At 33.5% G+C, this 14,072-nt stretch overlaps 1 protein-coding gene across 3 annotated transcripts in view; it reads left to right on the plus strand.

Annotated features, from left to right (window-relative positions):
* The window catches only part of LOC126745931 (adenylate cyclase type 5), a 652,711-nt gene that overhangs the window by 350,047 nt on the left and 288,592 nt on the right, over nt 1-14,072 (plus strand). For all 3 annotated transcript variants that reach the window (XM_050453997.1, XM_050453996.1, XM_050453998.1), the window contains 2 exons: nt 704-932; nt 1,630-1,721. In XM_050453997.1, the coding sequence (XP_050309954.1) occupies nt 704-932; nt 1,630-1,721 (321 nt within the window). The remainder of the gene's footprint in view (nt 1-703; nt 933-1,629; nt 1,722-14,072) is intronic.

A 14,072-nucleotide genomic window follows, 5' to 3' on the forward strand; every position in this document is an offset into this window, starting at 1 on the left:
TTCCCCAGATTTAGCTGCTGTTTTATTACACTTATTGTTTGCTTAAGCTCGTATCTTGAGTGGGCTTTACAACGACTAACCCTTCTCTATATTTTTTTTTTAACTACTAAATTTTAAGAATAAATTTTTACCACAAATATATTCAATTACCGCTTTTGAAACAGTATTCTTTATTATGGCACACATTTTATGACAACTCATTTTGCAAAACAAACACTTTGTAGATTTGTTGGTAACAAGAAAATTTAATCTTTACAAATTGAACAATTATCCGATTTGAGTGACAGACCGCTTTAAGCAACACCGCTTTTCGCTAGTTAAAGCTCAACAACAGCCTACTAAAACAAAAAAACCGGATAAAAACTACGGTACTTACGACAATGTTTATACTATAATTTTAGGCCAAATTAATTATGTAAGATCAAGAAAAACAATCAGTATTCACTTACATTAGAGTAATTTGAGCGTAAAATGGTTATTTAAGTTTATATTATGTTCTTATAATACTTAAAACCTTTTTATTAAAGGAACAACACTCGTTAATGTTTACAAGACCTGCAAACGGTAGTATATAGTAATTTTTATATATAAGGCCGACAGTTAATGAATTTTTAATTTTTTATTTTTATTTTAACTCATTTTAAATATGTTTGATTTGCGTTATAACTAAACAGTTAGTTTCAGAATATGATATTTGTTTTAGGTAGAGATGTTATACCAAAGATATTTTCTGAAAATGAACCAAAGCAACATGACAAATCTGATATCACTTCTCCTTTTACTTTGTATTGGTTTTTTACTTCTGGCTGCTGCGGATTTTATGATGTTACCCAGGCACGAGAAATTCCACTCTATAAATGAAGACTCAACCCAACTAAATTATTTAGTAGTACTTATGTGCACATCGGCTTGTTGTATTGCAATTTATGGCGGTAAGTAGCTTATGCGTATTCAAATAATTAAATATTTATAGTTCAGTTAAATTAGAATTTATGACTTAAGAACTTAGTAATACGATATAGACACTAAATAATTGAAATTGTTAAAGTGAAAATTTGTACATGAAATTATCCATATTTAAAATTTTGTGTGATAATTTTTTATATTCTTTTATGCCATTTATTCTTATAAGTATGAGCAGTTTCGAAATAACATAAAAGAGAAGATGTAAATATAATGTTATCTTAAGACGTTTTCTAAAGCGATTTAAAAGAGCTGTGGTGTTAAGCGTACGCCCAAACATTGACCTGGGACAAGCAGCTACGTTTACAAAAAAAAAAAATGATATCTCAAAAAAAAAGTTTATTTTATTTTTAGATATATTAGTATGTTTTAAAGACGTATTTTTGGCATACCTCACAATATTTTTCCGAATATATTGGTGTAACATTTTTTAAATTCTACCACAGAAAAAAATTATTAAATGAGTTGTATTTTATAACAATCATGTACTCTTTTATAACCTAAATATATATAATATACGAAATTTCATTTGTTTTATCTAAAAAGCCAAGAAGATATAGAATGTGATGATTTGAAAAAAAAAGTATATCAGAGTAAATAATCGTTTATTTATTAGATATCTTAAAAATATGAAAATTTCATAAAACTTTTTTTTTTCCGTTTCAGTTCTACTCAGTGTGGTTTCAAAACCGACAATGAATGAAGTTTACCTGATTATAATCTCCTATTTTATATTAATAACATTTTTAACTTTACAGGTAAGTTTAGGATTAATATATTGATTAAATATAAGATTCATGAGATTTATAAGATGATAAGAATTATACAATTATCGGCTATATTTTTTGGGCTGATATATATTTCATCACTTTAGCTTGAAATAATAAATTATGGCAGGTATTATATCATAAAGTGTAGGTACATTTAATTTTTTTTACGAATATTAATAAAATTGCATTGAGAAAAAAGAACAATATATACAGGGTGTCCGGAAAAGGGAAACATATAGCGTGAACCAAAATAATGCGACTTTCGTTATGCCATTAAAATCGGGCGCTCGGTATTCAATATACAGGTCGTCAAAATGAGAAATATAAAATCGTTTTTTTGAAGTAAGTCGAGTGTTTCATAAGATAATAAATTAAAATTTATTTAAGAGGGTTTTTTGGAACGAGAAATTGAAATCCGTTCACGGATTCGCTATACCTTGCAGAGGGCGCTACCTGCGGTATATTGCATGTGTTAAAAAGACCAAATTTTTTTGTGGTCCTGTATAATAAAGTTCTACTAAAAAAATCTAATTATGCAATCTTTTCTTGTAAAAAAAGTATTCCTAGTAAATGTCGGCCTGAGAATTCGCTTATTAGATATCTTAATTTTAAAATCTGGATACTTCTTTCTAAACAAATTGGCTGACCTCGGGCTCCAGTGACTTTTTACGTACTGTCAAAGTGACAAATTTAAACGCTTCTGACCCTGTTATTAAGCTTCTCAATAACTTCTGACATAAATATACATTTTTTAATTACATATTTGTATTTGGTGTGTTTTCTTACAACTTATAAAATCCATAATGGCTCATAGACCAACCAATTTACCCTTTTCCGAAATGGCAGATATGGTTTTGATGTTTAGTAAGTTTTAAATATTATGGTAAACGGTAAATACATGTCAATTCTCAACTAAGAAAATGTAACTCCAATGCTAGTTTAGCCTCTAGAAGCTATGCCCAGACATTCGCAAACCGATTTGATCCCAAAAGAAAATATTTTTTAAATTTGATTAATCGCCTAAGGGAGACTGGAAGCGTTGTTTGAATAATGGTATTCCCATATTCTCAATCAACGCTGAACGCTGGAAATTTCAGCGAGACGGAAGGGTAATTGCGGCTGACCTCGTGCGGTTCAACCAGGGCAAAATGAAGAAGTTTTAAGAATTGTCGAAGAATTACCAAACATTAGTACTAGGGTTTTGGCTGAAGGGGTGAGAAATATTTGGATAACCGAGGCACATAATATTTTATGGAGTCAACAACTTTACCCATTTCATCTTCAAAAAGTACAGGGTCTTTTACCCGACGATCCCGAGGCAAGACTTTGTTTTTGGAGATGGTTATGTAAAATAAATAATAGAAATGTGGATTTTATCAGCGCGATTCTGTTTAATAATAATAATAAAAATCTTTATTTAGCATTAATAGCTACATACAAAAACAACAAATTTCCCAAAAAAACTAATAAAAATACATCATATTAATAATAATGTTCATAAACCTAATTCAACAATATATTTAGTCAGCAAGAGTACATGTATAAGTAAGCAATAAATATCAAATGCTGGGCATCCCGATCCTCGACACTTGCAACGCCCTGGTTTTACCAGGACCAGCAGCATCCCGGTTAATCCACGGAATACCGCAATATTCCGGACCGTCTAAACATTGCCATGTCGGCGACCTAAGCACCCGGCCACCAAAACTGGTTCAGAAGTTATTAAAAATTATCACATACATAACCCTCTTACTAACTTTACAATAATATTATTAATTATTAATATACCCTTATAAATTAATCAATATACGCTTATTGAAAACATCTTGTCGGACTTGCATTGTCTTATTTATTTAATGTAACACGACGTTTCGGTTGGTAAGTATCTCCAACCGTTATCAAGTGTAAACTGACAGCAAACTACTATTCTATAGGCTTATATACTAAATGTGTGCAGCGATGTGAAAGGGTGGGGGGAGGGGGGGGAAGTCATCCGTGAAAAGATTTGGGGGGGGGGGGGGGGGGCACGCGTCTCTCTAGATCCTACACTGTCCTGAGAGTAGAGGCTTCCAGATGTTGGGTATATCGACGCTTGGCTGGCTGAAGATCCTCTGATTCTGTGAAATGAAAGCTGTCTCTACGAACTTCCTCTTCCGCCAGTGCTGTTCCTTGTGCAGAATCTTGGCTTCTGACCAATGGATATTGTGTCCATTATGCCACGCGTGCTCTGCTATTCCGGATTTGGAAACCTCTCCTCTTTGGGTCCAGCTGCACCAACCTCTAACCTCCCCGCCACCATCATTAATGTGTCAAAAAGAACCCTTACCGATGCTGAACAAAAGGTGTTAAACAGAGGACTAAACTTCGCCATATCCTCAAAACCATCCTTTATAGACATAGTGTCTTCAGTAGAATCAATCCACCTACCACGTCCTGAGGCCGATGAATTTCGACGCGAGGTAAGGGTTGCTCTAGACTCACTTAAAAAAACAGAAACCTTCGCAGAACATCAGCAAAGAAGAGGAAACAGCTCTCAGGAACCTCAGAAGTGAAAAGAACATCAAAATTCTTCCTGCAGATAAGGGCAATGCAACTGTGATTATGGACCTGGAAATCTACGAAAACAAGGTTGAGGAAGTTTTAAACAAAGGCGAATACAGGCTACTATCTAAGGATCCGACGACAACCATAGAAGGTCGAATTTACAGAGCACTTAAAAAGTACTCCTCAACATTGTCGGATGCGGTACGCTTTAGGCTGACACCACATTACAGCAAACCTCCACACCTATACGGACTACCCAAGATTCATAAGGAGCAAATGCCTCTGCGGCCCATCACGAGCTCTAGAAATTCGCCGACATCAGAACTCTCGAAATTCCTTTTGGAGATCATTAGACCGATCCAGGGAAATGCAGTGTCTTTCGTGCGAAACTCTGCCCACTTTGTAGACCTTCTTGGAGGGATCGAAGTCGAGACCAATGACAGATTGGTGAGTTTTGATGTCGAAAGTCTCTACACCAATGTACCTATAGGAGAGTCTCTTTACATCATCCGAGACAAACTAAGCAAGGATGCAGCTTTCTCAACTCGGACCACACTGCCTCTGGACGAAGTGATGGAACTTTTGGAGATCTGTCTTCGTAATTCTTACTTTCAGGTCAAGGATAGATTCTACGCCCAAGACGAAGGACTTCCGATGGGTTCATCTCTTTCCCCAGTAATAGCAAACATCTTCATGGAATGGTTCGAGGAACATGCAATAGATGCCTCCCGTTGCAAACCCAAGCTCTGGCTTCGATATGTGGACGACACCTTCATCATCTGGGACAAAGAGGAAAAAGCACTTCAGGATTTTCTGCTTCACCTCAACAGTTTCAGACCAACAATCAAGTTCACGATGGAGACAGAAAAGGACTCAGCTCTACCTTTCCTAGATGTCCTCGTTAAAAAGGTCGGCCGAAATCTAAGAACTTCAGTTTATAGAAAACCAACACACACGGGCCAGTATCTGCACTATGAGTCCAACCATCCTGCAACCACCAAAGTAGGCATCATAAGATCCCTCTACAATAGAGCTCGAACCATCTGTAGAAACGACGAGGATCTCAAGACTGAAGTGGATACCATCTACAAAGACCTATAACAGAATGGATATCCAAAGAAGCTAATAAGTAGGACCATCCAAAAGACGCGTCCAAATCAAATCAGAGACGAGGCCACCACGACAACCAGACTTCTACCCATACCTTACATTAGGGGTACATCGGAACAAATCCGACGCATTGCCAGCAAGTACAATATTAGAACTGCCTTTAGATCTAGCACCACTATCAGAAGCGTGGTATCAAAGACCAAACCAGATGGCATGGTGGATACCAAAAATTGCGTCTACCGGATCCCATGTGAGTGCGGTGACTCATACATAGGTGAAACGAAGCGCCCCCTAGAAATCAGAGTGAAGGAACATCGCAGCTGGACCCAAAGAGGAGAGGTTTCCAAATCCGGAATAGCAGAGCACGCGTGGCATAATGGACACAATATCCATTGGTCAGAAGCCAAGATTCTGCACAAGGAACAGCACTGGCGGAAGAGGAAGTTCGTAGAGGCAGCTTTCATTTCACAGAATCAGAGGATCTTCAGCCAGCCAAGCGTCGATATACCCAACATCTGGAAGCCTCTACTCTCAGGACAGTGTAGGATCTAGAGAGACGCGTGCCCCCCCCCCCTCCCCCCAACTCTTTTCACGGATGACTTCCCCCCCCCCCCTCCCCCCACCCTTTCACATCGCTGCACACATCTAGTATATAAGCCTATAGAATAGTAGTTTGCTGTCAGTTTACACTTGATAACGGTTAGAGATACTTACCAACCGAAACGTCGTGTTACATTAAATAAATAAGACAATGCAAGTCCGACAAGATGTTTTCACTGTACCATTGTCTACCGCCTTCAAAAAACAGATACGCTTATTGCGTAAAAAATATAATATACATATGCACTTGAGGTTACTATTAACATATGGATCTAAACAAAACAATTCATGTAATCAAAATTTGCAGTGCTCGCAAATAACCATAAAATGTTACGCCAATAGGTGAATCTCGGTCATGAGGTTAATTACCTATGGGCTAGTGAACTAGACCGAATACAGGGTGTCCTGGTTTTTTTGGAGAGACCATGTCAAATCCCGGTTAATCCATGAATACTTTTTCAGTATCCCGGTTGTTCCATGGATAGCAAACACAGCTCTTCTGCCACCCACAAACACCTCATCATTGTTCTCACTTCACTACAATATTTATCTGCACATATATTTACTATAATAATTCAAGTCACATACTAAAATTAAACTTAAAATAATTGTTAAACTAAAATAGTGATCATAAACAACATACTAGAAAAAAAAACAAAATGAAAATAAAAAAAAAACAATTAGGCAAAGGTAACAAAAATCCTAGGACAATATATGTGCCCTAACCAGCCTTTTAAAATTATTTACTGAATCACAGTCTCTTATGCTTGTTCCATTAAGTTCTATTGTTCTCTATGCTGTAATCTATTAAAATCTTGTAAGCCTCTCTGTAGGACAGAATTTAACATCTGGTTAGAGTTACACCTATCGATCAGTATGAAATTGTTACAGTTTCGAGTTTGATAATGATGAACATCTCTAAAAAACTTTACCTTCTTACAAATATATGATGGTAACATATTACTTTTAACTTTATACAAAAAAACATAAATGCTAAACATAATTTTTTGCTTAACAGACAAAATATTCAGGACATTATGCATCATTACGATTGGTGTATATCTATTGCTTTTCAAAATAGTTCTCATTGCTCTGTTCTGTACAAGCTGCAACTGTTCAATTTTAAAGTTTGGTAAATTGTATAAAATTGTTGAGCAAAATTCAAGATGCGGAGCTGCAATGCTATTATACAATAATAGTTTTGTAGCCATTGATAATTGTTTTCCTACTCTTGCAATGAAACCAATTTTTCTGGAAAATTTTCTAGTTATGTAATCAGCGTGTGCATAAACATTTAAGTTACAGTCAAATATTACTCCCAAGTATTTAATTTGACTCTCATATTCTATCTTTTCATTATTTACCACAATGTTAATATCTGTCACATTGATGTGCATTAATTCGCTCTTTTTTCCAAATAAACAAAATTTCGATATTATTGCAAAGCCATTTAAATAAATTAGATAAATCATTATTAAGAATTATTTGCATTTCATTTAGATCCCTCCCGATTAAATAAATCATAGTGTCGTCAGCAAAAAGCTCTATTTTACAACCAATTATAACATTGACGATATCATTAATATATAACAGAAATAACAGGGGACCTAAAACAGTTCTCTGAGGTACTCCATATTCGTTTATTAGTAATTCTGACACACTGTTTTTAAACTTGACTTTTTGTGACCTGTTTTGTAAGTAAGATTTAAACCACATTAAAACTTTATGTTTAATACCCATCTTTTCCAATTTTTTTAACAGATTAGCTCTATTTACAGTCTCGAATGCTCTCTTAAAATCGAGAAACACAGCCAGAATAAAGTTGCCGTTATCCAGTTCTTTCAAGAATGTATCGCATGTATTAATTACAGCAGATTCACATGAGTGACGCTCACAAAAACCTGATTGATTTATCACGAAAATATCGTTAGAATCACAGTATTCTTGTAGTTGTTCTTTTACAGCAATTTCTAACAATTTCTCATAAACCTCCACGGTATTTATTGGTCTAAACTCATTGTGGGAAATAATATTTGGTACTTTTAGTACAGGGATTATTGTTGACACTTTCCAAGCCTCTGGAAATACTCCGCTTGATGTATTTACTGTATTTAAAAGTCGATTTCCAGCCACACTACATACATCACACAAAACCTTTTTTGAAATTCCATTTTCTCCGCCTCCGACATTCTTCATATTTCTCAGAATTATCTTTAATTCAGTTAGGGACTTCTTAAGTTGAGAACTCCGGATATTGAATATTAGGGGGACTGACAAAGGTGTCATAAGAGAGAGAATAATTTGGAATACTAGTGATAATATCAATAATACTATTTATAAAATATTTATTCAACTTTGTTGCAATTTGTAATTCATTTGAAATCATTTGGTCATCAAATTTAATTTCGTTTGGTAACAAAATATTTTTTCCAGGAAGTAACTTTTAGAGGTTTTTCCACATTTCACGTGGATTTTTTTTATTTTCATCAATAACTTCTCTAAAATATTTATCTTTTTCATTTTTAATTTGATTAACAATTAAGTTTCGTACTCTTTTGTATTCCCTCCATACTCCATCATCTTTTTCTACAACTGCCCTAACATATAAATTATTTCTTACATTCATTCTCTCACGAATATCAAACTTAATCCAATCTTTTTGCAAATATTTCTGTTTTAGAAAACAATGGTTTTATTTGGGCACATAGAATTTAATATATTTGTGATACTATCGACAAAAATATTTGCCAAAATATTCACATCCGGACTATTATTTGTCCATTCAGTATCATAAAGATAATTATGGAGTTGGTTTACATTGTAGCTCTTCATACACTTACGATTAATAATCACATCACGGTTTTCATTTATTTTCAGAGCAGGATGTACAGCCAGAATACAATGATCACTTATCTTGGGTGTTAAATGAACCTTAAATGACAAATTCGCATTATTGGTCACAATATAATCAATTAATGTCTGACTTCTATCTGTGATACGAGTAAACAATTTGAGAAAAACCATTTGAGTATATGGAAGATTATTTTTACCATAAAACGAAGGTTTAAGTAAATCAAAATTAAAGTCTCCTACAATAATGTTGACACCCTCAAACGCACTAACCTGATCAAGATAATCATTAAAAAAGTCCACAAACTTTGCATTTTCAGTTTGAGGTGGATGATATAAAACAGTACAAAGATATTTGACTCTTGATATTGAAAATTCTAGCAATAGACACCATATATAACTTTGAACATACTGTACATATTTTAATTTATATTTGAGATCACTTCTTATTAATGCCATGACTCCTCCAGTTTTTTTATTATCTGTCAAGCACTGTTCAATATGGTAACCATCGACATTCAACTCACACAAATCAATATCTGCACAAACATGAGTTTCGGATAATAGCAAAAGCTAAGGCTGCCAATCACTTAGAAATACCTAAAAATTATCTTTATTATTTAAGTATCCCTGGCAATTAAAATATATAACACTTGAACCTAAGATTTCAGAATCTATTTGCTATTTAATAAATTTACCCTTTTGAATATTTTCGATTCTTTTAAGAGTTTCACAATTAGTTCTATGCCAAACCACATGATTAATATTAAGAGATAAGCCATATTTTTTATTCGACAACATACAATTTGAACATTGAACAAGAGTACTATTACATTCTTTACTGTCATGACCAATGACCGACCATATTGACAACACTTGTAACACATAATTATGCCATATTCATCGAACACAGGACAGCGATTCCATCCTATATTCATTCTTTCTCTTTCTATAATCAAACTGTATGTATTTTCATTCACCTCAAATATTAAATTAAATCTATTTCTAACAATATTTGTTCGCCGTATTACCCTCATAATAAAATTTTTTGAACTATTATTTAGATCATTTTGCTTAATTACCTTTGTAATTATATCACTGTCACTATTCACATTTTAATTTTCATTTACACCTACCACTTTAATACGTTTTTGTAACATTTTGGGTCTATCAACACTATAGCTTTCACCAAGTTTACTTTGAATTTCCGATTGGATGTTGGTAATTTCTTTTTCCGTGCCACAGTTTAAGATTAATCCACCTTTCTTTGTCGCTCTCCCCAGTGTTACTCCGATTCCGATGTCTGTTGGATTTACTTTTTAAATCTTCCTTTATTTTTTTAATATCCTTTGGAATCGCGCCCTTCTGATTAACAACTAAGACCTTACTTTGGGTGACTGATGCATAATTATGATGCTTTCTCAGACACCCGTTTTTCAACAATATTATTTTTTAATTGCATACTTTTTAAATATGTAATTTTTTCTTTAAGGCTTATGTTTTCAGCCAATAGTATTTCAACTTTTTTATTAAGTGCATTGGTTTTACTGACTAATAGGTCTAAGGTACAATTTATATGATCTATCAAGTTTTGGTCGATGCATAGATCCTCAACTCGGCTTCTTCTCCTCGATCTCTCGGGTCTGTTGCTACTGTCAGTACATGTTTTACATTTCCAACTTATTTTCTTTAAGTGGAATCCTCTTAGATCAACATTTTCACACTTTCCATAGAAAAACTCGTTACACTTCGTACACTCGATAATTCCCTTAATATCATCAAAACCTTGTTTACACTTGTAACACGTAGAATGGTGACACTCGCGTGATGCACCTCCGGTCTCCGCCATGGTCGGTGCCGAAACCGTTTACTGACGAAGCCACTTTCACGAGAAACGGTATGACATATATCCATAACGCACACATATGGGCTGAAGAGAATCCTAGGGCCATAGTTGAGACACATCATCAAGTAAATTTTAAAGTCAAGGGGTTGTAGATAACTTTTTTTTAGGACCTGTCATTTTACCAGCTGATTTGACTCGTGATTCAATCGTGAACAACGTGATTGAATTCAATGTTCCGATTTTAAACGAGGATCATTTAAGGGAAAGAATCATTGCAGCTGGAGAGCATTTCAGGTTAAAACCAAATATTTTTCAAAGCCTTAGATTTTCTTTTATAAACAAGGCTCGTATGTGTATACAAATGAATGGCAGTCACGTAGAACAAATAATTTAGAGTCATTATTCTATGATTTTTGTTATAATAAGTAATTTAGCAATAATTTAGAAAAAATAATGTACGTTTATTTTGTTAACTTGTTAAAATGTATCTAGATTTTAAAATTAAGATATCTACTAAACGTATTCTCAGGCCGACATTTACTACGAATACTTTTTTACAGGAAAAGATTTGATAATGAGAATTTTTTACTACAACTTTATTATAAAGGGGTACAAAAAAGTTTTGGTCTTTTTAATGCCTGCGATATAATGCAGGTGGCGCCCTCTGCAAGCTATAGCGAATCCATGAAGGGATTTCAATTTCTCGTTCCAAAAATTCCCCCTTACATCAAATTTTAATTTAATATCTTATGAAACACTTGGCTTACTTCAAAAAAACGATGTAATATTTCTCATTTTGACGCCTTGTATATTGAATACCGAGCGGCAATGAAAAATGGCATAACAAAAGTCGCATTATTTTGGTCAATCCTATATGTGGCTGGCGGATTGGCCTCCTTTTTCCGGACACCCTGTATAGGCGTGAAATCTTTATTGGTTTTCAGACAGGTAATAAAAAAGTCAAATAAAAAAAATTAAGGAACAAATGCTTCGGCAAAGTCAACTACACAAAAAAATAGTAATACAAAACAAATAATAAAGGTCATTCATTTATCTATTATGCACAACCTCATGGGTATTTAATTAATTTGTAATGTGCATTAAATTGAAACAATTAAAAAAATATTTGAGGTGACGTCAGAAAACTGATGTAGCTTAAAAATAAAAATCAGTTTTTTTTCAATTCTTTTTCAATTTTAGAGAAGACATGCATAAGGGAGGTAAACATTTAAAAAATTACGTGATAATTTAAATAGCTTAATTATTAGGTTTTTTTCTAAATCATTAAAGCACACATGAATATAATAAACTTATCAAAATGCTTAATTAAACAGGTTAATTGTTTAGGAGACATATGTTTTACTTCAGGTGTGAGGTTGTTCCAGATTTTATTGCACAATATTTATGTAATCGAATATTAAAATCATATTTATTTCGAGTAAAATAAAATAAATATGTCATCAGCAATAAAAAGTTTCCTTAGATAAGGCGGATCTCCGCTTTTTATTACTCGGTATACATACAAATAGTATATGTACTACTAAATATTGAATACAACGGAGTTATTAATAATTACATATGGAGCCGACCCTGGTAGCACTGTGGGCAAACTGTTTATGATGCGATCGTGTGGTCTCAAGTTCGAATCCTGTCATGGAGATGGTTGTTTGTGTTTGTCTTATAAACAAAACCCACGTGGTTCGGATGCACGTTAAACTCAATAAACAATAAGATTGAACAGCCATCGATTTTACGACGCGAGTCCATCGTAAAAAAGGAAATAAAATTACATGTGGAGTAATGTGGTTTCTAAAACCTACGTTAAATTGTAAAAACATAAATTAAAATTTGAATAGATTTAAAGTTGCTTAATATAATATAATTGTTATAAACAATATCTCTTTAGACGAACATTGATAAAACAAAACATCTCCATGCCTTCATTAATATTTAATTAATGAAGGCATATATTTTTTTAAATATTTTTTTTTAAATGAACGCATGAATGCTTTAGGCATTCATGAAGTTTTTGTGGAATATGCCTTTAAAATAAAATTTAATTTTATGGTCAGAAGAAATATTAGACATATTATTCTAATTTAAAATACGAGTTTAAATTACACCAGCCAAGTCTACCAGCTAGGAACTAACATTAAGTTTTGAGTCTTAATTAATCTTTAGTCTTTTTGTGGTTGTCGAAAAATCCTTGCCTTTTTTTAAAGGGGCTTACTTAAAATATGCAGTTTGCTGGTATAATTGAGTGTTTGGTATCATAGGGAATACTTTTTCTTTACTTCAATAGTTAGGTAAAAAAAACTCTTGTTAGGAAGTGTTTAGACAAATAATCCAAGATTCGTAATAATTTAGTGGTTTTGTGGTTTAGTGTTTTTTTGTGGAAGAAAAGCTACCTTTTCATATAACTACAGCTAGAAGAGTGTTAGTTTGACCATTTATATTAGGACTTGTGGGTCTGTAATTGGTTCATCTAAATTAAATTACTAAAATAAGTATCGACATGTTTTCAATTATACCACACTCAATAATTGGATGTCTATCTGTAGAGTGATAAAAATGAAATAAAATTAATAGTCTCCTAAAAATTCAATTATTAGTCAAAATCAAGAAAGTCAAATTTCATTTATTATCTTAGATACTAGAAACATAGCATAGACACGCCACGATTGCTATACAAAGCAATACATTTGGTAAATGTATGGGTATTCCTTATTCAGGCATTTATCAAAATATGTGAACATAAAATAATTACACAAGTTAACATATATTTGGTATGCAGAATTCACTCTAACATTTATAACATTTTAAAAATGTTTCAAACTCTCCAACCGTATAAAAAAACATCGCTGAAGAGCAGTGTTTTTCTGTAGTATATAATTATAATTTACCAGGCGATAAATGGTTCAACCATTTTTTAAAGCGGCATCCTGAATTCTCCGAATTCCTGGAATGGTGGAAATCATCCTGAATTCCACCGCCGATGATCATCTTCCCAAACAAGAGACTTCCACAATCGGTGAAGGACAGTGTTCCAGAAGGATGGACATAATATGCATTAACTGATAATGACAGGATGAAATACTTTTATTTTACCTTGAATTTGTCTTGCATCCCAGCCTTATCAAATCTGGAGTTGTGTTTTCAGTTATAGTATTTGTTGATGGACACAAAACACATGTCACTTCCCAAGTAAGTACTTTATGCTCTAGGCTGGAGATAGTCTTAATAGCCCTATATCCCAACTCCACTCGAATTCTTTAACCCGCCGATGTTGCCAGTTTCAGACCCTTAAAAAATCTTTGGCGTTATGGAGTTTTGCACTGGAGAAGAAGTCATCCATTCATGAAACTACGAAAGGAAGATTTTGCTCCTAT

This window comes from Anthonomus grandis, chromosome 16 (genome assembly GCF_022605725.1).
Source record: "Anthonomus grandis grandis chromosome 16, icAntGran1.3, whole genome shotgun sequence".
NCBI lineage: Eukaryota > Metazoa > Arthropoda > Insecta > Coleoptera > Curculionidae > Anthonomus > Anthonomus grandis.